General features: G+C 40.7%; 1 protein-coding gene across 1 annotated transcript in view; it reads right to left on the bottom strand.

Annotated features, from left to right (window-relative positions):
- Positions 1 to 23,555, bottom strand: part of LOC122787328 (nuclear receptor ROR-beta-like) — a 236,934-nt gene that overhangs the window by 108,674 nt on the left and 104,705 nt on the right. Inside the window, exons 2-3 of the mRNA XM_044053974.1 lie at positions 19,017 to 19,102; positions 10,645 to 10,786 (exon numbers count right to left, since the gene is read on the bottom strand). Of these exons, the coding sequence (XP_043909909.1) occupies positions 10,645 to 10,786; positions 19,017 to 19,102 (228 nt within the window). The remainder of the gene's footprint in view (positions 1 to 10,644; positions 10,787 to 19,016; positions 19,103 to 23,555) is intronic.

Below are 23,555 nucleotides of genomic sequence, written 5' to 3'. Positions count from 1 at the left end.
GACCAGAAATTCCCAGCTCAGAAGGGCAGAATCCAGCCTCTCCTCCCACAACAGTGCAGACCACAAACCTTCTTAATGTAGAATAACTGGCCTGAAGCCCAAGTGCTTAAACCAGAACTAATACACTTTTAGAATAGCAGACACTGAGCTTTCAGTCAGCAATTCCCAGCTTAGGAGGATGTAAGCTACCTGTCCTGCCACAACAGTGCAGACCACAAACCTTCTTAATGTAAAACAACCGGTTTTGTTGTTGTGTCTTTTGGCTTTTCCCGGTTAGTGGACACCCCAGCGGAACTCCAGTCCGCTAATGATTGGCAGTAGATTTTCATGAACGCCGAGGTGCCAGCTCGACGTTCAACCTTCAACGAAGGCACGCCCATTTATGCATGTCTTTCGAATGCCCGCCCAACCGCGGGGAGGACATGCAGATTCCACACAGAAGGCACTCCCCGCACTCCAGCCGAGAAATGAACGGGAGAACCTCTTGCTGGGAGGCAACAATGCTACCGCTGCACCACCGTGGCTACTAATGTAAAACAACCGGTATGAAGCCCAATTGCTTAAACCAAAAGACTTAGAATGGTCTTGCAATTTAGTGAACATAGAGAAGGGCTGAGTGGAAAGGAAGGACACAATTCTAATCCAGTAAACCCAAGCTTACAGCTGAAATCACTGCCAGTAATAAATCCTGTTGTGCTGTAAAGCGCATTAGCTTTGCAACTGTTAAACTACAGAATTTCAAAGGCCACCATCATAAGTAAATTAATAATTATAGGAGAAACAAATGCACTACCTTCAGAGGAGTGATGCCAAACTGAAAAGCTGTGTCCTGCCTAGACAGTACTAACTGTAGGGATCCTACTTGCCAGGCTCTGCCTCCAGAAGATCTCACAAATTCTAACTGGTGGCAGTAGGTGGCACGAGAGGAAGTTACACAGGATTATAATGTAGGCGAGTGGTGAGGCAAAAGGCCTACCAACAGAGTCTGCAAACAAAAACAAAAAAAAGAAGCAAGCAAAAAGACTTAAAAGTAGATGAGAACAAGAGTTCTACCAAGTAGCCAACTACCATGTTATTTTCCATGCAGTATTAAATGAATAGTGTCTTATTGGGCTGCAGGTTATAGCTCAATGGTAGAATAACACAATGCTCCAAAGGTTACAACATTAAGCAGACAGACAAGTAATATAAGCATAAAGAAAAGTGATTGCTGGCAGGTGGTAACAGGTTGGGCGAGGTGCTACAGCGTAAAGTATATAAACAAATAGCTATCAGGAGAAAGCAACACAGCAAACATAGCTATCTTACAAAGAACATACAACACCACAACGTATGGGTACAAGCAGGCACACACCACACACACATACAATTTTTTAAAATGAATATGTTGTCCAATGGGATGTGCTACAATTGTAAATACAGATAGTTTTGGCAAATTGATAGATGTTGCATGACTTTCTTTTGTGCAGTGTTTGGTTGGCTAGATGGATTTTAGCTTAGACATGTCATTTTAGGATTTCTTTTCTTTTTTTGTTTGTTTAAGTGATGAAAAAGATTGCATTGCCTAGTGTGTGTAGAGGGTGCTGCTCCTCGATGTTAATTCAAACGGTACATTTAAATGTAAACAAAACAAGAGTATCTGCCACAGTGCTGAACAGGACTAAATGAGCAACTGACAGTTAAATGTAACTGGGTGGAACAAAAATATACTACTGACCTCTTGTGGTGGCCGGGAGATGACAAGCTGTTGCCATTGCTGATGCCTACAGCAATTGTCTGAAATTGTACATAAAAAGTACAGTTTTGTACCTACCATAAATGTAGATGTTCGAGTGTTCACCCTGCTGCAGTCATTACACTTGGGTTATCCTGCCGTCAGGCGGTCCCGCAGTTGGCCTGAATTCCAAAGTCTTGGTCCGGCGTCGGTTGCTGTCGCTTCTTCCCTGACGTCAGTGCGCCAGGGGTATATAAGAGGCATCCGACGCCATTTTCTTCAGTTTTTCTTGACCCAGATGTCAGGTGCCCCCAATAGGTAGGCAATATATATATATATATATATATATATATATATATATATAGAGAGAGAGAGCTAGATAAAAATAAAACAATACCTTTAGGCACAAGCAAATACACCACCGAGGTAGTATAAGATAGAGTGGTATAGATAAGTTCAGCTAGTTCAGAGGGGATGGAGAGAGGGTAAACTGGACTGCAGCAGGGTGAACACTCAAACATCTACATTTATGGTAGGTACAAAACTGTACTATGTTCATTGTGTTACCCTGCTGCAGTCATCACACTTGGGTTGAATCCCAAAGCTAAGGATGGGAGGTGGAGTTAAACAGGGTTAGAAGAAGCTAGTAGGCCCTGCAAAACTGCAGTGGCAAAACCAGCTCTAGTCTTAGAATATAGAGGTAAGTGATAGTGTTTGGTGAAGGTGTGCACTGAACTCCAAGTTGCAGCTTCCAGAATATCCTTGGTTGGCACTCCCCTGAGAAAGGCTGCTGATGTAGCTGTAGTCCTGGTGGAGTGGGACCTAATGTTAACAGGTACTGGTTTCCCATGATGCTTGTAGCAGAAACATATGCAATGCCCTATCCATTTAGAAATGGTCTGTTTTGAGATAGCTTTTCCTTGTGATCCTGTAGCATAGACTACAAAGAGCTGGTCAGTTTTTATGAAAGCCTTAGTTTTGTCCAAGTAGTAACGTAATTGCCTGGGAATGCCCAAAGAGTGCAGGAGTCTTTCTCCTTTGTTCTGGGGATTTGGGAAAAAGGTGGGCAAATGAATGGCTTGGTTCAGGGCCACACTAGATACCACCTTTGGCATAAAGGAAGGGTTAGTTCATAGAGAGAGACTCTGTCTTGATGAAAAATGAGGAAAGGCTCCACTGCCATTAGTGCCTGTAGCTCTGAGACTCTTCTAGCTGAGGTTATTGCTAGTAGCAGGGCAGTTTTCCATGAAAGAAATTTTAAATCAGTTGAAAAAGCTGGTTCAAAGGGCGGCAGTGTAATCTTTTCCAGAACAAAGTTGAGATCCCAAGTAGGTGTTGGTGCTCTCCTTGGCAGTCTTATCTTCTTAGCCCCTCTGAGGTACTGTCTTAGGAGTGGATGTGAGAATAAAGGAGGATCCGTGTTGTAATGAGCTGAAATTGCTGAGGCGTGGATCTTAATAGATGAAAAGTAAAGTCCTTTGTGCAACATCTCAGTTAAATATTGTAGAATCTGAGGGATGTTTGGATCAAGGGGATTTTGGCCTTTAGCCTGGTTCCAGGCGCAAAATCTTTTCCATTTGTCTGAATAGGTTTTCCTGGTGCTGGACCTCCTGGCCTCCAGAATGACATCCATAACAACTTTGGATAGAGATGTTGGCTGGTTGTTTAGGTAATTTGCCATGCAGCCAGGTTTAAAGTCTTGAGCTGGCTGTGTAGAATCTGACTGTCTCGCTGGGTGAGCAGGTGAGGAATTTGTGGTAAAATCCATGGTGGGCCATGGGCCATGTTCCTTAGAATTGGATACCAATGCTGGCGTGGCCAGTCTGGTGCAATGAGTATCATTTGTGGCCTCTCTAATCTGACTTTCAGCAGTACATTTGCTAGAAGAGGCAGTGGAGGAAAGGCATACACTGTTAATGTTTTCCAACTGAATGAGAGGGCGTCCACTTTCCAAGCTTGTGGATGGAATGTCCTTGTGCAAAATGTTTGAAGTTGGTAGTTGTGGGGGCTTGCAAACAGATCTATGTCTGGGCGTCCCCATTTTTGAGCTATCATTGCAAATACTTGTGGATCTAGTTTCTACTTGTGTGGATCCATGATGTTTCTGCTTAGGTCGTCTGCCAATGTGTTTTTCTTTCCTGGCAGGAATTGTGCTTGTAATTGAACTTGGTAAGACAGTGCAGTGTTCCACAAGATCATTGCTTGCCTGCATAGAGGGTAGGAATGTGTGCCCCCTTGCTTGTTTATGTACCACACTACTGTGGTATTGTCCGTCTTTATTATTAGTTGTCCTGGGTGTAAAAGGTCCTTAAAAGCTGTTAGGGTATTCTGTACTGCTAGCATTTCTTTTTGATTGATATACAGATGCCTCTGATCTGTAGTCCATTTGCCCTGAATGCACTGTCCTGCCATGTGTGCTCCCCAGGCATAGTCCGATGCATCTGTTGTCATAGTTTGCCTGGCTGTGGGTAAGGTGAAAGGCTTACCCTTGTTGAGGTGACATGCCTGCGCCCACCATAGAAACTCCTGTTGAAGGCAGGGAATGAGTGGTATCATTGTTTCCAAGCTGTGGCTGTGCTGAGTCCATATGCTTTTCAGGTACCATTGTAATTTCCTCATATGCAGTTTTGCAAATGGTATTAGTAGTATGAAAGATGCCATGAATCCCAAGGCCTGCAGAATTTTTCTTGCAGGGAGTTGGGTCTTTGTTGCCATTATTTTGGAATATTCAGTCAGCTGCTGTTGCTTGTTTGGCATGAGATAAGCCATCTGGGCCGTTGTATTCAAGCTGGCACCCAGGAATATTATGTTTTGCGAGGGCACTAGTTTTGATTTCTTTTCATTTACTGTGTACCCTAGGCAACTTAGAAGGTGTTTGACAAATGCCAGATGCTTTAAAAGAATGTCCTTGCTTTCTGCTTGAATAAGGCAGTCGTCCAGGTATGGGTATATTTGAATTCCTTTTTGTCTGCAGTATGCAATTACTGGTGACAAGCATTTTCTGAAGACCCTGGTTGTAGTAGATAAGCCAAAGGGCAGTGCAGAGAATTGATAATGCGTTGAACCTGCAATGAAGCGGAGGTATCTTCTGCAATTTTGTCTGATAGGGACATGCAGGTATGCCTCCTTGAGGTCCAATGTTACTAGCCAAGCAGTCTTGCCCAGCATGGGAAGAAGCTGCTGTAGTGTTAGCATCTTGAATTTTGGTACTTGCAGATAGGTGTTCAGAACTGAAAGATCCAGAATGGGTCTCCATGCTTTGTCCTTTCTTGGGACTAGAAAGAGACTTGAGTAAAATCCTTGTCCTTGCTCCAGGGTAGGTACCTGTTGAATGGCTCTCATGTCCATGAGAGCTGTAATTTATTTTTGTGCCTCTGCCCATTGATTTGGTGGCAGGTTTGGCATTCCTCTTATCCTTGGTAAGGTATGAAAGTGGAATCTGTATCCTTGAGAGACAATGTTTAGGACCCATTTGTCTTTTGTGATGATGTGCCAGGTGTCTGCAAAAAGTGCTAATTTTCCTCCCAAGGGAGCTGCCAAGAGAGATTTGCTTGGTAGTTTGAGGGTTGAGTCATTGTGTTTGTCTTCTGTTAGCTTGGGGCCTGTCTTCTCCTCCTTTCTGGGTAGCAGTACCCCATTGGTGAGGTATGTAAGGGCCTTGTGACTGACCTCTGCCCCTTGGGCATCTGTATTTGCCCCTCTGTGATCTGTCAGAAGCTGGAAAGGACCAGTTTTTTGTTGGCCAACTTCTGCTGAAACGAGGGGGTTGTACCTGCAAAAAATCCTTGACCGTCTGCATAGACTTTGCCTTATCCTCCATTTTCTTTAAAACCTCTTCCTTCTTCTTTGGCACCAAATAATACATCCTGCTGTAAAGGTGCATCCAATAATTTTGCTTTAATATGATCAGGTAGGGTTTGTTCTTTTAACCAAGCATGTCTACGTATGACAGAGCCAGTAACAGCTGCTCTATAGGAAGCTTCCAACTAATCAAATCCGCATTGTAAAGTATGTTTGCCCACCTGTTCAGATGCATGCAACAGATCCTGCATTTCCTTGAATTCAGACTGTTCAGTATGTGTGCTCATTTTTTGTTTTAATTGAGACATTAGGAATTGCTGATATTTCAACATGTGAAACGGACAATTTAATGCTATCATAGCCAGAGTTGCTGAGGTGTATATTTTCTTTCCCCATCTATCTAGGGCTCTGGAATCCCTTTCAGAGGGCACAGGATTTTTTGCCATAGAAGCTTTAGCTCACTTAGGACCCAGGGAAATTGTTTCTGGGTCAGCCACAGGGCTTTTATAAAGGAATTTGTGTAAGTCAGGTACTCTGTAGTATCTGTCTGGTTTGGCTGGAGCAGGAGGTAGAGAGTCAGGATTTAAACTAGACACCAAGTAAAGATCATCCACAATATCTAAAACTGGAGGGATAGCAAGAGGTTTGTTCTGGGGTAGTAAAAGGAATTCATGGAGCCTTTTCTTAGAATCAGAGTAGTCCTGGCCTTCCCAGTGGAAATGTTCCCTCATGGTATGTAAAGTTTCCCCAAAGGAGTAGTCTTCAGGGGGAGATGCTGAGGGAATAGAGTCTTCAGCATCAGAGTCTTCATAAGGTGGAAAAGTGTAATCCTGTTCCTCAGAAGAATCTGAGGAAATTGAAACCTGGTCAGAGGAAGCATAATCCTCCTCTTGTCTTGGTCTTTTATCAGGAGGGGGATGAGAAACCCTGATTAGGGTAATCACATCTTCAGCCATCTTAAGCATCTGTTTCTTAGGCATGGGGCCTTGAACTGTAGACTGATGTACAGTCTTCTTAGGTTTTAAAGGAGTTTTAAGCTTAGAATAAGATTTAATGGTGAGTGTAGTCAGTCTGAAGACACCTTCTGCAACTGAAGGTGTTTCCACTGCACCGAGGTCTACTTCTGCTCCGGTGTCGGAAGATGTCTGCGTCGGCCTAGTAGGCTCCGCTTGGGAATCCGCAGCTGTCTGAGGTTCCAGTTCTGCGGTCGTCAGGGGCTGCGTAGGCACCTCACTGAAAACCGGAGAACCGGCGACAGGCCCAGCAGAGGCCTCAGAGTCTGGCTTGTTCCTAGGCTGCCTGTCCTTATCCTTGCATTTTTTATGTATGCCAGTCGTCGGCTGCTCCGACGGCGTGATATAATTAAATTTCCTACCAAAGTAATGCCGTGCAAAGTCAAAACGGCGTTTGATAGTTCTTTTATTAAACCTATCACAAAACCGACAACCTGTGACGTTGTGGTCTGGCCCTAGGCAAGGAATACAATAGGAATGGAAGTCCTTATGAGGTATTTGCTTCCCACAAGAAATGCAATTGTTAACTTTTTCAGACATCGGACTGAGGCAAGAAAATGTTCCCCAACGGGGTGCTTAGCTTTATTGAAGACTTCGGACTGAAATTCGAATCGAAAATCTCAGGTGTCGGCCGACCGGCACTTGTGAACTGCTTCTGCTTCGGGCACTGCGTGGCAAGAAAGACTGGAGAAAATGGTGTCGGATGCCTCTTATATACCCCTGGCGCACTGATGTCAGGGAAGAAGCGACAACAACCGACGCCGGACAAAGACTTTGGAATTCAGGCCAACTGCGGGACCGCCTGACGGCAGGATAACCCAAGTGTGATGACTGCAGCAGGGTAACACGATGAACATCAAGAATGTACTAATTCAAGGCACCACAGCTTGCTGTGGCCTGGCTAATGGAGAAAAAGTGCTAAGCAAGTACTGAGAGATGGCCATTATTACTGATACTTTGCCTTCCCCATAATACAAATAAGATGCCCTTTTTTATAACTGCCATGAATGGAGGCACAGAACTCCACTTCCATTTTCAGGCAAATGGAGGATGGGGCAGTCCATATGTGTCTGCTGTCTGACAGACTATGCAGTAACCATGAAGAAATAATTCACTGGGTAAGACTTCTGAAATTTGATAGGGTCAAGGTGTACTTTAACAACCGGCTGGTTCACTGCTTTATCTTAATCTGACACTACTGCTTTTTGAAATCATACTAATACTATAGAAAAAAATATTCTAAGAGTACCAAAAGAATCAGATGAAATTCGACCCAATGGATACATACCTATAAATTAAATAAAGCAAACAGATGCTGTCTGGCTGTAGGGCCTTTTCTGTGCATTAAATTACAGTTTTCCTACAAAAAAAAAACTGAAGAATTATTTTTGACTTTTACTACTTTAATAATGTTTCATTTAGGCTCTACTTAACAAGGCTACCACTTCTTAGGTCTCTGGAAAACCTCCATCCGAGGTTCTGAGGAATTGTGCAGTCTGTGTTTGGCCAACCTTCCTGGATGACTGAGCTGTGACACAGCTACAGTGCCTGGCCTTCTGACTACTTTTGGTGTGGCCTTTCTTGCAGTACAAGTCTGAATGGGCTCATACTACTTGACTATACTGGTCACTGATACCCGTGCATATCCTTAGTACTAACTTTAGCTTTACTTCCTCTGATATTTGTGCAATGTACCCTAGTGATTGCCTAATGAAGGGTTCCAATAGTACTCCCAGAAAGCACAGCAGACCCTGAACACTTGGTTGACACTCTTCTTCACAGAAGAAAAGCATCACTCCCTATGCCACAAAGTCAGCAAAAACAACTACTGACGTTCCAAGGGAAATAGGAGAAAAACATAATTAGCCACTTTAGTCAGAATTCTATGTGCCCTCCATATACAGTTTTTACACTTGCATTTCCCATTACCTATTAGTAACTACATTTTCATTAACACATAACTAACCAATGACCTTGGAGTTTTGCAATTTTGCTATGTAGCTCCTGATTCAAATCATTACCCTTTTGTAATGACATTACAGTCTGCTGTTAGAGGAGCAACTGCCATGTCACAGACTTTCGTTATGACCTCATTAAGGAAAAAATAGCCTAAAGGGAAAAAATATTCATAGGAAAGGTCTTGACACTAATAAAAGAATAAGTAAATAAATAAATACAAAGCTGAATAGGTTTCTGATTAAAAGAATGCAGTATATAAATAACATATCCTATGCAGATTGTCTCAAAGCCCTGTCCCTGTACTCAGTCTCCAACAAAATTCTGAGGGGTGATCTATGCCTAACCTATAAGGCACTTTTCAATCCATCTTTGATGGATTTTGATACACATTCACAAAACAAACAGCAGCAGAATTACCTGATGTAAGGATCTAAGCCTTCCTCGTCTGTGACGCAAACAAAACATGCTGGAGGGACAGGTATGTGTCTCAGGGATAACCTCTTCTCTGGAACAGACTCCCAATTCATGTGAAACAGAGCTCTTCCCTAAGTCTATTCAAATACACTTTGGACAAATTGCTGGGAAATTGCAAATACAACCATGGCTTGTTGCCTGTGTACCTTACAGACGGGCAAGGGTTGTAGATGCCTTAAGGCACAGGCATACACACAAAGCAAATCTACTTCTTGGGCAAATGATAACTGGGGAAATTGCGCCACGAATGGCTAGGCTTAAAAAGGTTCAAGGGCCATTAGCCTGGCAACCTCCTATGATCCTATGAATATTTTGGCTTAGCTCTTAAACAGTTTTAATATATTCACTCTTCCAACTTTTCCTACTACTATACCTCAAACATTTTGTAATATGCAGACTTGTTTCCATACTAAAATTTCAACTCCAAGCAGTAAATGTAGGAAGTTGTAGTGTACCACAAATATATTCACTTTAAAAACAAAAAGTAAGCATTTTTGTTTCAGGGAGACAACACAAGCAGACTTCTGATTAATATAATTAACATGCTTAGTTAACAAACTATTTCATGTAATATCACATGATTTACTGGACCAGTCAACATAATGCTGATATTAAACATGTTTTAATTACCTTTGTTGGTTGGTAATCTAACACACACACACACACACACACACGCACACGCACACGCACACGCACACGCACACACGCACACACACACACACACACACACAAAAACACCAGATGTGGCAGCAGGCGCTTGGCAACTTAAGGATGTATGGTGCAGACCAGAGGAAAGCATGAGCAACAGGGTTAGTACATAAATGGCACTTGGTCTATTTAATGCATCCCACCCAATGAGAAAATTAATAAAGAAAATACAAGTACAACATGAGCAATTTTTAATCATAGTTCAATGAGTACATCTCCCCAGCGTGTAGCCACACTCAACTCAACTGGCTTGAAGATGGCTAAACGAAGGCCAGTCCCCTCCCCTTCTCCATAAGGATGCTGACAAACTAGCACTTCCATAACAGTAAGCTACTAGACTTTGTTGGGTTTTTCGGCTTTTCCCAGTTAGGGGTCGCCACAGTGGAACTCCGGTCCACTAATGATTGGCAGTAGATTTTTATGTGCCAAGTTGCCGGCCCTGACGCACAACCTTCAACGAAGGATCGCCCATTCACGCATGTCTCCACACAGAAGACGCTCTAGCTGAGAATCGAACAGGACAACGTCTTATTGTGAGGCGACAACGCTACCGCAGCACCACCACCGCAGTTTAGTAAGATACTAGACTAATAAGGTAAAACTGGGTAAATTCCACTGAAGGTATGTAGTGGGGCTTACAACAGATGGAAGAAAAAGGGAACATATATGAAGGTATTTACAGGGGACTCTAGCAAATTATAACAAACATTATTTACAGGGGACTCTAGCAAATTATAACAATTAATAAAAGCAAACAAAATTAAAACAGGTTTTACAAGTTTGTACACCATATCTGAAAATATTAACACAGAAAAAATAATACACAAATAAAATTCATTCATCTGTAAAGTGATGTAGCTCATAAAAGACATTAATGAATGGATTTACTGAACGTCACCAAGATGCATTTTACCAGGATATGCATCACTTCACATCCCACAATATATTTCAGTACTGCGACAACAATGTACTTACCATCACGAGACATACCCAGGGCAAGACACTTTTGTAACCGGCAGTGCTGGCAACGATTACGGTTGGTCCGATCAATCAAGCAGTTCCTCTGGCGGGAGCAGGAATATGTTGCATTGTTCTGCTGACTCCTTCGGAAGAAGCCCTAAAATAGGTAGGGCACTGTTAGTTTTTGTTTGTTAAACATATCGCAGCAGTTTAAATAGCATTAGTGATTTTTTTTTTAAATATTTCTGCAACCCACTTAATAATATAGTGATGTGGAGTGGCCCAATGGTGCAAGGGGATAAAGCCCTAACCGCTCCCCAGATGACCCGTGTTCAGCTATCAGCACAGCACAGGAGAGGCCACAAAGGAAGGATAGCAGTGAATGGCCAGTGTTGGCTCACCCATCCTGGGGGGAGGAAGGCATCCTAAGTTCGTTGTAATAAAGCAGCATTATAAGACTGGTGAACTCCCTGCTGCATAAGGAGTGTGCTGCGTAGTCAGGAGTTTACATATGCAAAAAATCATGCACGTATCTCTAATGGCAGTACCTACAAAGTTCACAAGGCTGGTGTCAGGGAGTTAGGGCAGGATGATGCTTCACCAGTGTCCTTGCTCTCCTCATTGGCCCCAAACGTGGGTTGGGTTGGGTGCTGGAGAAGCTAAGGTGGGTCCAGTACACCTGGTGAATGAGGAAATATGGTGGTGGCAGATGCTCAGCTCTGACGGGGAAAAGAAAAAATGTAAGTTATGTGATGATTTTCTTTCTTGTGACCCTCAGTTACATGCCGATTCAGCATTTTTCAGAATAAATTACACTCTACCTATCCTCTTTGATGGAACAAAATGTGCAATGATGCCAAGTCAACACAGATAGGTGTGCCTACCACAGGTAACTTGTGCATGATACCTGCTGCAGCCCTGATCTTCCACTTCAACATAGAGCTTAGCCTGAAGCTATTCATACCCCAAGACATTCACACTAAGAAGAACAGAAATCCCTGCTTACTGAATTCCAATATCCACTCAGCATGTGAGAGTAGGGTACAGCCCTCACACCTAACCCTAACACAGCTGGTAACTTCAGTGTCTGGGCTGTGAGCGGGTTACTGGTCCTACTAATGGAAGTAAAAATCCTGCATTGGAGAGCTGGTCTTCAAACCAGTTTTATTGCAAAACATGCCTGTGAAGAAGCTTACGAAGATTTTAATAAAACTGTATCAAGAAAGGGGAAGGAATCATTTGATCTTATTCAATAATATCTACTACTTGTTTCCTTTTAGACACAGATCAGGCATTGCATTTGGAAGTGTGGATTTTTAATCTCATTAACAAGTAAGACATGGATTCTGGATTGATAAAAAGAAATCCGTGCCTATCAGTTGATCACAAACCAGACACCATATTATTAGCCAACACACCAGTGGCAGGCACCCATATAAAAGAAAATGTGTCACTGTCCCTATATCTCCTTTACAAATATAACCTCTTTTAAGCCATACAAACACTGGGAAAGGAGCAAAATCTGTCAGACAATGCCATAAATGTGTCAAATGGCTCCCCTCTGGAAGCCCACAAGACCCCAAGTAAACACAAATTCAAACTTAATGCCATTTAAATTCAAAAGAAATAGCAGAGAACTAGTTGGCATAAAGATCTGAAAATACATGTTTTTGGCAACGTCAACAAAGACCAGTGCGAAGTTTCTATGGTTTGGCTGTAATCAGCATGACGAACTAAACTACAGGAAAGCACCTTTTGGCAAAACAGGACACGTACACAAAAAGTATATGAAGGGATGGAAAATAACCAACAGCTGTTGCAGTAATAATCTATATTCATCTTATGGCACCAAAACATCTGCAAAAAACTATCCTTCATAGTCAAAAGTTTTTAGAGAAATGAAAGGGTAAATTCAGGAAAGTAGGACTGGTAGGCATCAATAACAAAAGCTCTACAGTCTGGTAGATGAAGGAGGTAAGGAAGCTATTACTAGAAATCTCCAACTCCCCAAGGTGGGAGAAGGCAGGGATTGCCATGGATAAAGTAAGAGGTCAGAACACTGCAGGTAACAATGTCACTCACCTGTGCTCAACAGTAAGACCAGCTTCTTCTACAAATTGACTTGGGGGTGGGGTAGGGCATAATATCTTGGACACCATCCTAAATGATAGGAAGAATTGATATGCCTACTGCATGGCACTACATCCTGAGTGAACAAGGAGTGCTGTGGATGAGGAACAAGGATGCTACAGATGCTTTTGTGGAGACAAACTGACAGGCATGTATGGCTCTGCCTCAACACATCACCATCTGCAGTGAGCCCAGAATCTACGAAGACAAAGAATACAGCTCTTGTATATTACCAACTTCAGTGCATCCTATAATGTTAGCATCTAGCACACTGTACCATCTGATGAGACACAATTACAGGTTCCATGATACCTTAACATCTATTTGGAGTCCCACCTGATCAGACATGCAGTTCCTTGCTCTTTGGGAATCTGGGGATTACACGGTATCTGACAAGGATTTAAAATTTAATAAAGCATAAACCTGCCCTTAAAAATGCTCTGTGTTGTGAATTAATGTGGTGCACACTGCAGCCTTTTAAATAAAAGAACCTACAGTCACTACTAATGAGTGGTCACTTTTAAATGAGCCTGAACAAAAGTTTCCTGCAGGATGTGGAATGTGTACTACATTTGGCTAGGAGTATTTGACTACACAGCTCTTCTGAGCACAACACGTTGGTGTTTTGTTCACATCACAGCATGCTAAGAAGTGTCAGAGCACAAGCTGGCATTCTTGTACTGAACTGAAAATCTGTCTGATTTAAGATGGCACAGTGCCAGAAGGACAGTGAATGATGAAGCAGTAAGTGTTCCAAATCCCATAACCACCTTGGGACATGACTGTAGATCTTGGAGGTTTCAGCAATGTATACATAATGAGCAGAGCTGATTCAGTGATATAACAGAAAGTAACATGGCAGGAATGGGAGGAAGAGATGGTTGATGCAGCACTGCGTAGTTCTCTCCTGGATGTACCATGCAAAGTGAGTCACAGCAGATCACTGGTAGTTCAAGGACAGCTTATACCTCGTGAAAAATGACACTATAGTTTCCAATTGGATTGGTAATTCAAATAGTGAAATGTAACTAAAAACAGAACTACAGATTTTAAAAAGTAGTCCAAAGTCCATCAGGCAAACACAAATTTATCAAAAAAAGTAAACAAACTGTTCAGAACAGTAAAGGATATGAGCAAGCAGCTAGAGAAGACAGAAAGACAAAGGCTAGTACCCTCTTACATACGCTTGCAATAAGGACTTTAACAGGATATCACATACACTGGTAAAACAAATGGTGTCAACAGCAGGAAACTGATTTCTAGAGATGTCAGTGACAAAGCCACACATGGAAGCAACGTATCATTGCCTACAATCCAAACATAAAATGAAGAACAGCAGATAAAAAAGCGACACTGTAAAATGACAACTCGTGAAGGGCAGGGGAGCAGTCACCAAATAAATTAGGAAGAGAATTGGGGGTAAGAGAGTGACATCAAAAATGAAAAGGAATAAAGCCAGGGAGTGAATTTGTCAATCGCTAGCTACGCAGATCTGAATTTTCTGTCAGTATACTGAAAACAACCATGTCCCCAAACTGACTGCAAAATGGACGTCTTTCTGTCCTTGTCTTACAGTGACCCAAAGGTGATTATAACAGTGACAGGTGTTTGGGAGGATTAGGGGGATTTACCCCCCCCCCCAAATATCTGAAATTACTTTTGAAAAATGCTTACTGAGCAAACAGTATTCCAACAATGCATTTCTACTCACCTACCATAAAACCAATGATTAAACTGGGACATATAAAGATTTATGCCTAAAGTAAATTAAACATGATACTTCAAAATACTTCAACTTATTCAAACAAAAAGGATAAAAAGAAAACCCACTGGAGCCACCACGACCGGTTAAAACTTTACTTAACACACAAATAAACGCTTTCAAGCATTAGATCTTCATCAGATCTAAAAAAAACAGTTAAAATCAGCCATATTTAAACAAATAACAACCAATTAGAATTACTAGCAGAACCTACGCCCCTTCAATAAGGGATTAAAAGGCATACAAGCATTTAACCCAGGTGTATCGTTAGCTTGCAATTCAGGTATCCAGTACTGTGTACACTGTTACCCCCCCCCCCACTCACTTGTTGAATGTATAACACCATAAACTGAAATATATGCTCTTTATTTGTTTCAATGTGTTGATATAGAGCATTACTTCTTAAACATAATCTGATGTCACTCATATGTTGCAGTATGCAATGTTTTATCTATTAGTCTTCCCAACATAAAATGCTTGGCATGATATGCACTCAGCTACATACACCACATTTTTAGTTCTGCAGCAGCTGCGGTGGTGCAGCAGTAGCATTGTTGCCTCACAGCAAGAGGTCCTCTCATTCAATTCTCGGCTGGAGTGCGGGGAATGCCTTCTGTGAGGAGTTTGCATGTCCTCCCCGCGGGTCGAGTGGCATTCCAAAAGACATGCGTGAATGGGCGTGCCTTCGTTGAAGGCTGGGCATCGAGCTGGCAACTCGGCACTGTGAAAATCTACCGCCAATCATTAGTGGTCCGGAGTTCCGCTGTGGCGACCCCTAACCGGGAAAAGCCGAAAGACAACAACAACAAGTCTGCATGTTGTTGTTGTATCTTTTGGCTTTTACCGGTTAGGGGTCGCCACAGTGGAACTCCAGTCCGCTAATGATTGGCAGAAGATTTTTACATACCGAGTTGCCAACCCTGACGCACAACTTTCAATGAAGGTATGCCCATTCACGCATGTCTCCACACAGAAGACGCTTTAGCTGTGAATCGAACAGGACAACGTCTTACTGTGAGGCGACAACGCTACAGCAGCACCACCACCGCAGTAACAAGTCTGCATGTAATCTTGATATATACTTTGTACCTGACACAGGGTGTACAAAGATGTTATTTTTTTTTACATATTGACATGCCTTGCATTTCTTGCATTTAAAAGTTCCCAACTTCTTCCTATCTGTTATGGACCTGTTGGGAAGTATGTTCTTACATAAAATCTGCTTCAGATTTTGCCTGTTGGTATAAGCAAATCTGGGGTGGGGACCTATTAGTGCTTTCAGCTTTTCATCAGTGTGCACGATCTTCCAGTTCTTTTTTATCACTTGGGAAATGGCATCAATATCACTATTACAGTGTAAGTTTATTCTCACAAATGGGTTATTGTTTAACTTCTGTTCATGAACAACAGCCCCACTGTCAGAACTGCCCATATTACATGGCTTGCCTCTATTCCTTCTCCAACTTTTTGTCCTAGCTATTTTTCTCATAACTCTTTGTGTTGGATAGCCACGACTAGCAAACATATACTGTATGTTGTCTAACTCACTTTCATATATACTATCTCCAGTACACAGTCTAGACATTCTTAGCCCCTGCCCACTCACTACATTATTAAAAATGTGCCTTGGGTGCATACTACCATACATTAACATGATATTTCTCCAACAACTTTTTCTATATACTCTGGTTTTTAATTTGCCAGTCAAGTCTTTATAAATTTTCACATCTAAAAAAAAATCTATTGATTCAGCAGAATAGCTAACAGTAAAACATAAAAAATCTGTTGTGTTTTCCAAGTATTTAACAAATAACAATAATTCTTCAATTGTACCACTCCACAAAATAAATATGTCATCCACAAAACGAAGATATATTGTCAAACCTGTCTTCCATGGACAAGTACTAGATAGAACATGGGTAGCCTCCCACTGTGGCAAATGGGTTAAATGCTAGTATGGCTTTAAAACCCTTACTGAAGGGCCATATGTTCTGCTATTGATTCTAATTGGTTATTTATTTAAATATGGCTGATTTTAGCTGTTTTTAGATCTGATGAAGAGCTAATACTAGAAAGTGCTTATCTGTGTGTTAAATAAAGCTTTAACTGATCATGGTGGCTCCAGTGGGTTTTCTTTTTATCCTGTATGGTATATTTTACCACTGTGGACTTTTACTTCTTACTTGGTTGCTTTAAAATTTTATTCAAACAAAAAAGTGAATTGCAGGGTCATGACCTGAGGTTAACAGTAGCAAGCTTTTTGGAAATGATGACTGGGTGCATAATTTTGCAGAAAAAAGTGGCTGGCACACAGAACCATAGAGTCTGACAGAGGATAGGATCATATAAGCTGTAAACCCTACATAAGTAGTAGGTTATTTCTACTCCATGCATTCTTGAATTATGTCACTCCATTCTCTCACTACCACTTCCTCAGAAAGTGTGTTCCTAGTATACAGCACCTTTCTGTGAAATAATGCTTCTACGCATTTCCTCTGGGCATTCTACCTTGCATCTTCGAACTGTGTCTTCTTGGTCTGATGTTAAATATATATTTTTTGAAAGAGTACACCAAATTGGATTCTGTGGATTTCTTTGGAATAGCTAAAGGTTTCTGCTATGGTGCTATAATCTCTACTCTGCATGCATCTAGCTTTTCTAGACTCTTACCATGGGCCTTCTGGTACAGATCATATACCATTTTTGTCCTCCACAGCTGTATTGCCTTAATTCTGTCTGTGTTACTGCAGAAATTAGATCTCCAGAAATGTCATATTATTATGGTTTATCATTTACTTATACTTTCATAACTGGGTTAGTCCCACTAGGTTAGTGGCCTTTTTTCAGGAGAGACCCAAGGTGGTATTTAAAGTACCAGGGGAAATTTGGCCAGGCATGGAAAACTTCCCCTACTCTTTTCAATAGGTGCTCTAGGATCTTTTACCTGAGCTACCACCAACTCAGACAGATGGGACCTCAGTTTAACATCTTATCTGAGGGACTACACACTCAGGAGCACAGCACCCACCCCCTCTTATGCTGTAATGTAGTGTCAGTAATCCATCTACCTGGTGTGGGAATAGAACCCATAGCCTTTTGCACCAAAGCCGAGTGTGTGCCTGTTGCGCCACTGACACTACTTAACAATATGAGAACACTATACCATGAAAAAGTCAGCTTCAAGAACTGTAGGGCTCAAGAACCATAAATGTCTCTAGACAGCCAAGAGATATTGCTACTGATATTGCAGTTGCATGAGACACTGTTAAAGATATTGCAAATGCATGAGGCATTGCTAGGCATATTCGAATTTCTAGCGATATTGCGAAGTATATTGCAATTACTCACTGGGAGAATGTGGATGGAGAGACTAAATAAAAGAGAAGTTACAAATTCAGACTTCACTCAGGCAATTGATTCTAGGTCGCTGTACAATAAACACTGCAGACTATTTTACTTATTGGCCTTCTTTCGCAGTTTCATGCTTAGATCCTCTAAAATGTAAAATTGCAGGGCTTTCTTTTAACAACATAAATTCCTGGCAAAAAACAGGACTGTAGTCACTGTGTTTGCCTTTTTTTTGTTCATGAGCAAAAATGTAACAACAAATAAATAAAATAAAAAAATGAGCATGTCAGCATGACATATATGTGGAGGTACATGTGTTGTGCAGCCTTCTTCCCTCATTTCTTGCATTAGCCACATCCCCTGCCTCCACCTAGTGGCGCTTAGTTAGAAGTGTCACATTATATAACCTCAGGAGGAAAAGAGTTCCAATCATTCCTCTTTGTTGTCTCTGAATTTTTAAATGTCCCTGATTTTGTCTTACATTTTTGTCCCATCTCTCATAAAATTTCTGATTTTGTATTAAGTCACTGAGGATTACAGTCAATTCAGTAATGTCAGTCAATATAGTTTCACAGTTCTTATAGTTCAGAAAATGCATGTTTATGCAAAAACTGGTGTTTTATGAACTTTATAAATTAATTAAGAGTAATATTTAAAAATTGTTCCTGATTTTGGGACTTTGTCCCCCTATCTTATTATTTTTGGTTCTGTCCAGAATTCTTCAGCAAACAAGCTGAGGTGTGTGGTTCCAAGGATATTCAAGGAGGCCTATACCTTTCAATTGTCCAGATTTTTGGCTCATAATTTGGTCTACTCCTCATAAAATTTATGTTTTTTTTTTACAAATCACAGAAGATTGAAGCTACTAAATAAATGACAGACAATTACATTTCAGACTTTATATCCTTCGGAATATGCATGGTAGCACAAAACCTGCTACTCTAGCAACTTTGGCCATGTCCCCACTGACCTGCTTACATTCCAGACACAGATTACAAACATAGCAGGAGGCAGGGCACTGATGATGTCCCACTACACAGACCACCATCCAGTGCTAAACGGTAAGTTTAATAACAGTAATAATGTCAGAGTCAGACCTTCAAATAACTATACCACCAGTTAATAAGCATGCACCTAACGTACCTACCTTACATCCTTCACAAGTAATGACTCCATAGTGAATTCCAGAAGACTTGTCCCCACAAATCTTGCACGGGATTACTTCTATCTGTGCTGCAATGAAACACAGCGGTACATATTATTATGAAAGTGCTCACACAAAAATGGCCAAAAAAACTCTGCAAACCCAAATTTTGTTGGTAAAATTACTCTTTCAAACCCTGAAACATTAAAACTATTTTACAACAGCAGAAACATTTTTTCTAAGTCTTCATTATACTATACTGCTTCAAACTCACTGAACTAAAATGTAATGGCCTACCAGAACATGGTGCTAGAGACATACACTATCTAGTTGTCTGCAGCCTGGGGTGGAGGCCTTCCCTCTCTTGCAGAAAAGATATGTGGATGTAAAACACACAGTATTACAGAGCTGGAATGTAAATTACCAGATATGAAGCAGGAATGCTGTATGCATGTTTCTGGGCATCAGTGCTTTTTGTGGGTATATGAAAGACTAGTTGTGTGTGGGTAAGTCTATATCTGTGCATGTGTTCAGTTATGAATGAGTGTGTGTACATAAAGGAATGAGATGTCTTGGAGAATAGAAGGATCAAGAAGAAAATTAGGAAAATAAAGATAGAAGAGAAAACATTGGTAAAAACATGACTCTACACAAAAGGCTCATATCTTCTGGAATATTTAGGTCTTTAGGCATACTGGACATGATACTTAACAAGTGTGTATCTGCATGTTCTTCACATTCTAACATGTAACAAAAATAAACAGATGACAAACATATGATTTATTGTGAACATTTAAAATGTGCATCTATCATTTTATTTTTTTTTATTTATTTTTTTTTATTTAACATTTGTTGACCGGGAATGTCCGACTAGGTTCCACAGAGCCTGTTTTCAGCGGAGGCCCGGGGAGAAATGCTCCAGATATAAGATATATATATATATATATATATCTATATATATATATATATATATATATATATATATATGTAGTTATAGATCATAACTAGAAAAGTGTACTGATAATATAAATGTACAGAAATCACAGGCAATACTACTATTCAAGTACTTTTAACTTCTTTAAAGTGTTACATAAGTAATTTATTTTATAACTGCTGAACTCTGGTGCCTACGCAAAGCCACAGTTTTTAGCTTTCCTACATCTCTTGCAGTTGTAGATCTTAAATTACAAATTCAGAGAAAATTAAGAGATACAGCATGAAAATATCATGCCGCTGTGATTTCTTTAAACTTTTACTAATGTGCACATTTCCCTTTAGACAACTATCCCGACTTCCTGTCAATGTATCTTTCATTCCACTTTTAACCATTGAGTGCTATACAACCTATATCTAGTGCTCACTTTACTAATTCTGACAATTATTTTAAAACTTTACTTGGACTCAGATGATGGAGCTACCAATTTTAGTATATTAACTATCTAATCTGTCTCCCCTCATAGGATGATCACGGCAGGTGAAATGCTACTTATCTCATCTGTGAAGGTTGCCTTAAAAAGTAGGTACACAGAATCAGGGGACTCAGATGAAGTTATCCCATGCAAAGTGTGAAAAGCAAAACATAACACCATTCCACTAGAAACCGAAAATGAGATTACCATGTCAACACTTTTGTTTACAGATAAAGAAGTTTTATTTTTGGGACAGAAACAATCTCCTGAGTTTAGGCTCAAAGAATTGACTTACTTGCCCTGACCTTCTATCTTGAACCTGCCCCATAATGCAGTGTTTGTTTTCAGAGTAGCTCTCAGGATTTCCACGCTGACAAAAAAATGACCATATTGCTGCCTCCAAGGGATAGGGGGATGGAGCACCGATTTCAGCTTTGTAGACCCAGGGTTGTGTGCTTGATCTGGACACTGGAAGAGTTGAGTGTGTGAAATAAACTAAGCAGGGGAAGGCTGACAGTTGGGCCTACTGTTTGAACACCATTTAGCAGTGATTGGCCAAAATGCAAGTACAGTGACCCTGCAAATAGTGAAGCACTGAAGCCAGAGTTGCTGTGTGGAAACTCATTCTGTGGACGTGGCCCTGCAGTGGTAGTGCACTCATCTGTCACTGAGTAAGGGATTGTAAATCTCACAAAAAGCAGACTTTTTTTTTTAAAGACTATTACAGCCGTTGAAATTAATATTGTAACAGAGGATACTGGAAGAGAAGAGGTTAATCTCAGTCCAGCTAACTTTGAAAAATAGTCTGAAATTAAATTACTTAACTTAGGCCATAAAGATTGTATCTTTCAGTTCTGACTGCAGCCAGAGACAAAATGTCTGTAAAACAAGGACTAGTAATCTTGCTTTATTGTCCTTAGCAGTGAACTAATCACTACCTGGAAGGGTGGAAGTGTTGAAATTGTTTTATGGCTTCCAGATGCTATAACACATCTTAGCAAAGCTCTAGCTATTTGTATGGTAACACATACATGTAAGATTCTGATCCAGTTCCTAGTAAAGGGGGCTAATATGAGAAACAGAAGTCAGATGGCAAGACATATGTGATGTCATTCTGTAATTCAGGACTAAAATGACATTTTAATACTAGATGAGACTGAAGTCTCAGAGCAGTCTGTTTTTGTAACCTGACATAGAAGGATCACTCACCTACTTCATCTTGCCTTGCTTTAGTAAGTAACCAGGGAAGAGTAATTGCTTAGATCAGTCATGAAAATATAGTGAGATTAGTTAAGTACCGTTTTTCTGTATCTCTGTGAATTGTTTCATCGGTGTTATTTTAATATTTCCTGTGATTGAAACTCTGGCGTTTATTGTAAATAGATATTTAGTATTTTCATGTTCTTTTATTATTAAATATATTTAAACTTCTCATTGTGGCTAGTCCTTTAGAGAATATTTTTTTGTCTCACAGTAAGACGTTGTCCTGTTCGATTCTCAGCTAGAGCATCTTCTGTGTGGAGACATGCGTGAATGGGCGTACCTTCGTTGAGTATCTAAAAAGAGCACCCAATAGCATTGCCTATCCTGACTCAGTCCTTATAAATAGGTCAGTCCTGGAATCCATGTTCCCTCTCTCTGGAAAAGTCACACATTATCCCTCTGCACAAAGGAGGAAATTCAACAGATATCAATAACTTTAGACCTAAAGCAATCTTATCTCCCTTCTCCAAAAACATTGAAAAGTATATTGAAAAACAATTGCTAGACTATCTCCTGCAGGAAGAACACCTATCCCTAAACATGGTTTCCATCATTCCCATTGTACTAGGACTGCCCTGCTAACCTATACAGATTCTGTCAATAAAGTTAGAGATAACTGCAAACTTGTCTATTCCTTATTTCTAGACTTGTCTAAAGCCTGTCACAGCAAATGTCTACTTCAAATGTTCTCACTAGGTCTTTCTCAGCCCTACCTTCTGTGATTCAAAAGCTACCTGTCCAATAGGTATCAGTAAGTAAAATGGCACTCCACACTCTCTCCTTACCTCTCATTCACCACTGGTGTACCACAAGCCTCTGTCCTTGGTCTACTTCTCTAACATTTTCACTAACACCCTCTCCACATCCACGCAACAGGCCATCCTAATACAATATGCAGATGATTCCACTCTCATTTGCACATCTGACATGGTACACCTCCAAAAAATTACTCAGGAAGCTTTAACAGCCATTGAAACACAGCTTTGTAACTCACAACTCATGCTCAACCCAAAAAAGACCAAACTACTACTTTTTCCCCCAAATTCCTCTTTCAATAAAAACTAAAATGTAAAGCCCTCACTCTTGATAATACAACCACTGAAGCTACTTCTCATAGCAAACTATTAGGGGTGATAGTGGATGACAATCCTACAATTGACCTGCATATACAAAATTGGATAGGAAAAACTCATCAAAAGCTAGGGATACTTTACAGAGCCAAAAACAATCTCACCGACTCAACTAAAACTACACCTGCCATTATTTATCTCCTCCTCACACTTCTTTATTGTGTTGCCATCCTTACCTACCTTCCAGGCGTCACAAAAATTAAAATGTGAACAATGCTGTAACATAGTTGCTAAATCTGCAGCATATACCCCTTTCAGAACCCACCACTATATAGCACTGAAAGCCTAAATTGGTTAGAACTGTCACATCAACTAAAATATACACAGCTTCTTATCACCTATAAAATTATCCAGCATCCATCTGCCTGCCCAGCACTAAAAATCATTCTACATAACTATGTTCCCAGTCGGTCATTGCAATTCAGTGACCAAGAACTCCTGTCTGTCTCAAACCCTAAACTAATCTGCTGGGCATTGTCTGTACTCATACAAGGCTGCCAAGGTCTGGAACTCCTTACCTGCATCTATCAGGTCTATACCCTCCTTTCCATTTGTCAAAACCACTCTGAAAGACTTACTAGCTAAAATATGGCTCTGTTCTTGCTCAAAACTATATCCCTAAATAGTGAGCAAGTACCTTTTCATTCCTTAGATCTCCTTACTCTCCAGTCTTCACTTAATTCCTTACTTCTATGAAATTTTCTTCCCGGACTTTCTGAATACATCATAAGCCTATTTTT

The sequence above is a fragment of the Protopterus annectens genome, chromosome 13.part0 (assembly GCF_019279795.1).
Source record: "Protopterus annectens isolate FY-2018-M chromosome 13.part0, PAN1.0, whole genome shotgun sequence".
In the NCBI taxonomy this organism is placed as follows: Eukaryota; Metazoa; Chordata; order Ceratodontiformes; family Protopteridae; genus Protopterus; species Protopterus annectens.
The sequence above is the reverse complement of the archived record's forward strand: the minus strand, read 5'-3'. Positions and strand labels throughout refer to the sequence as shown.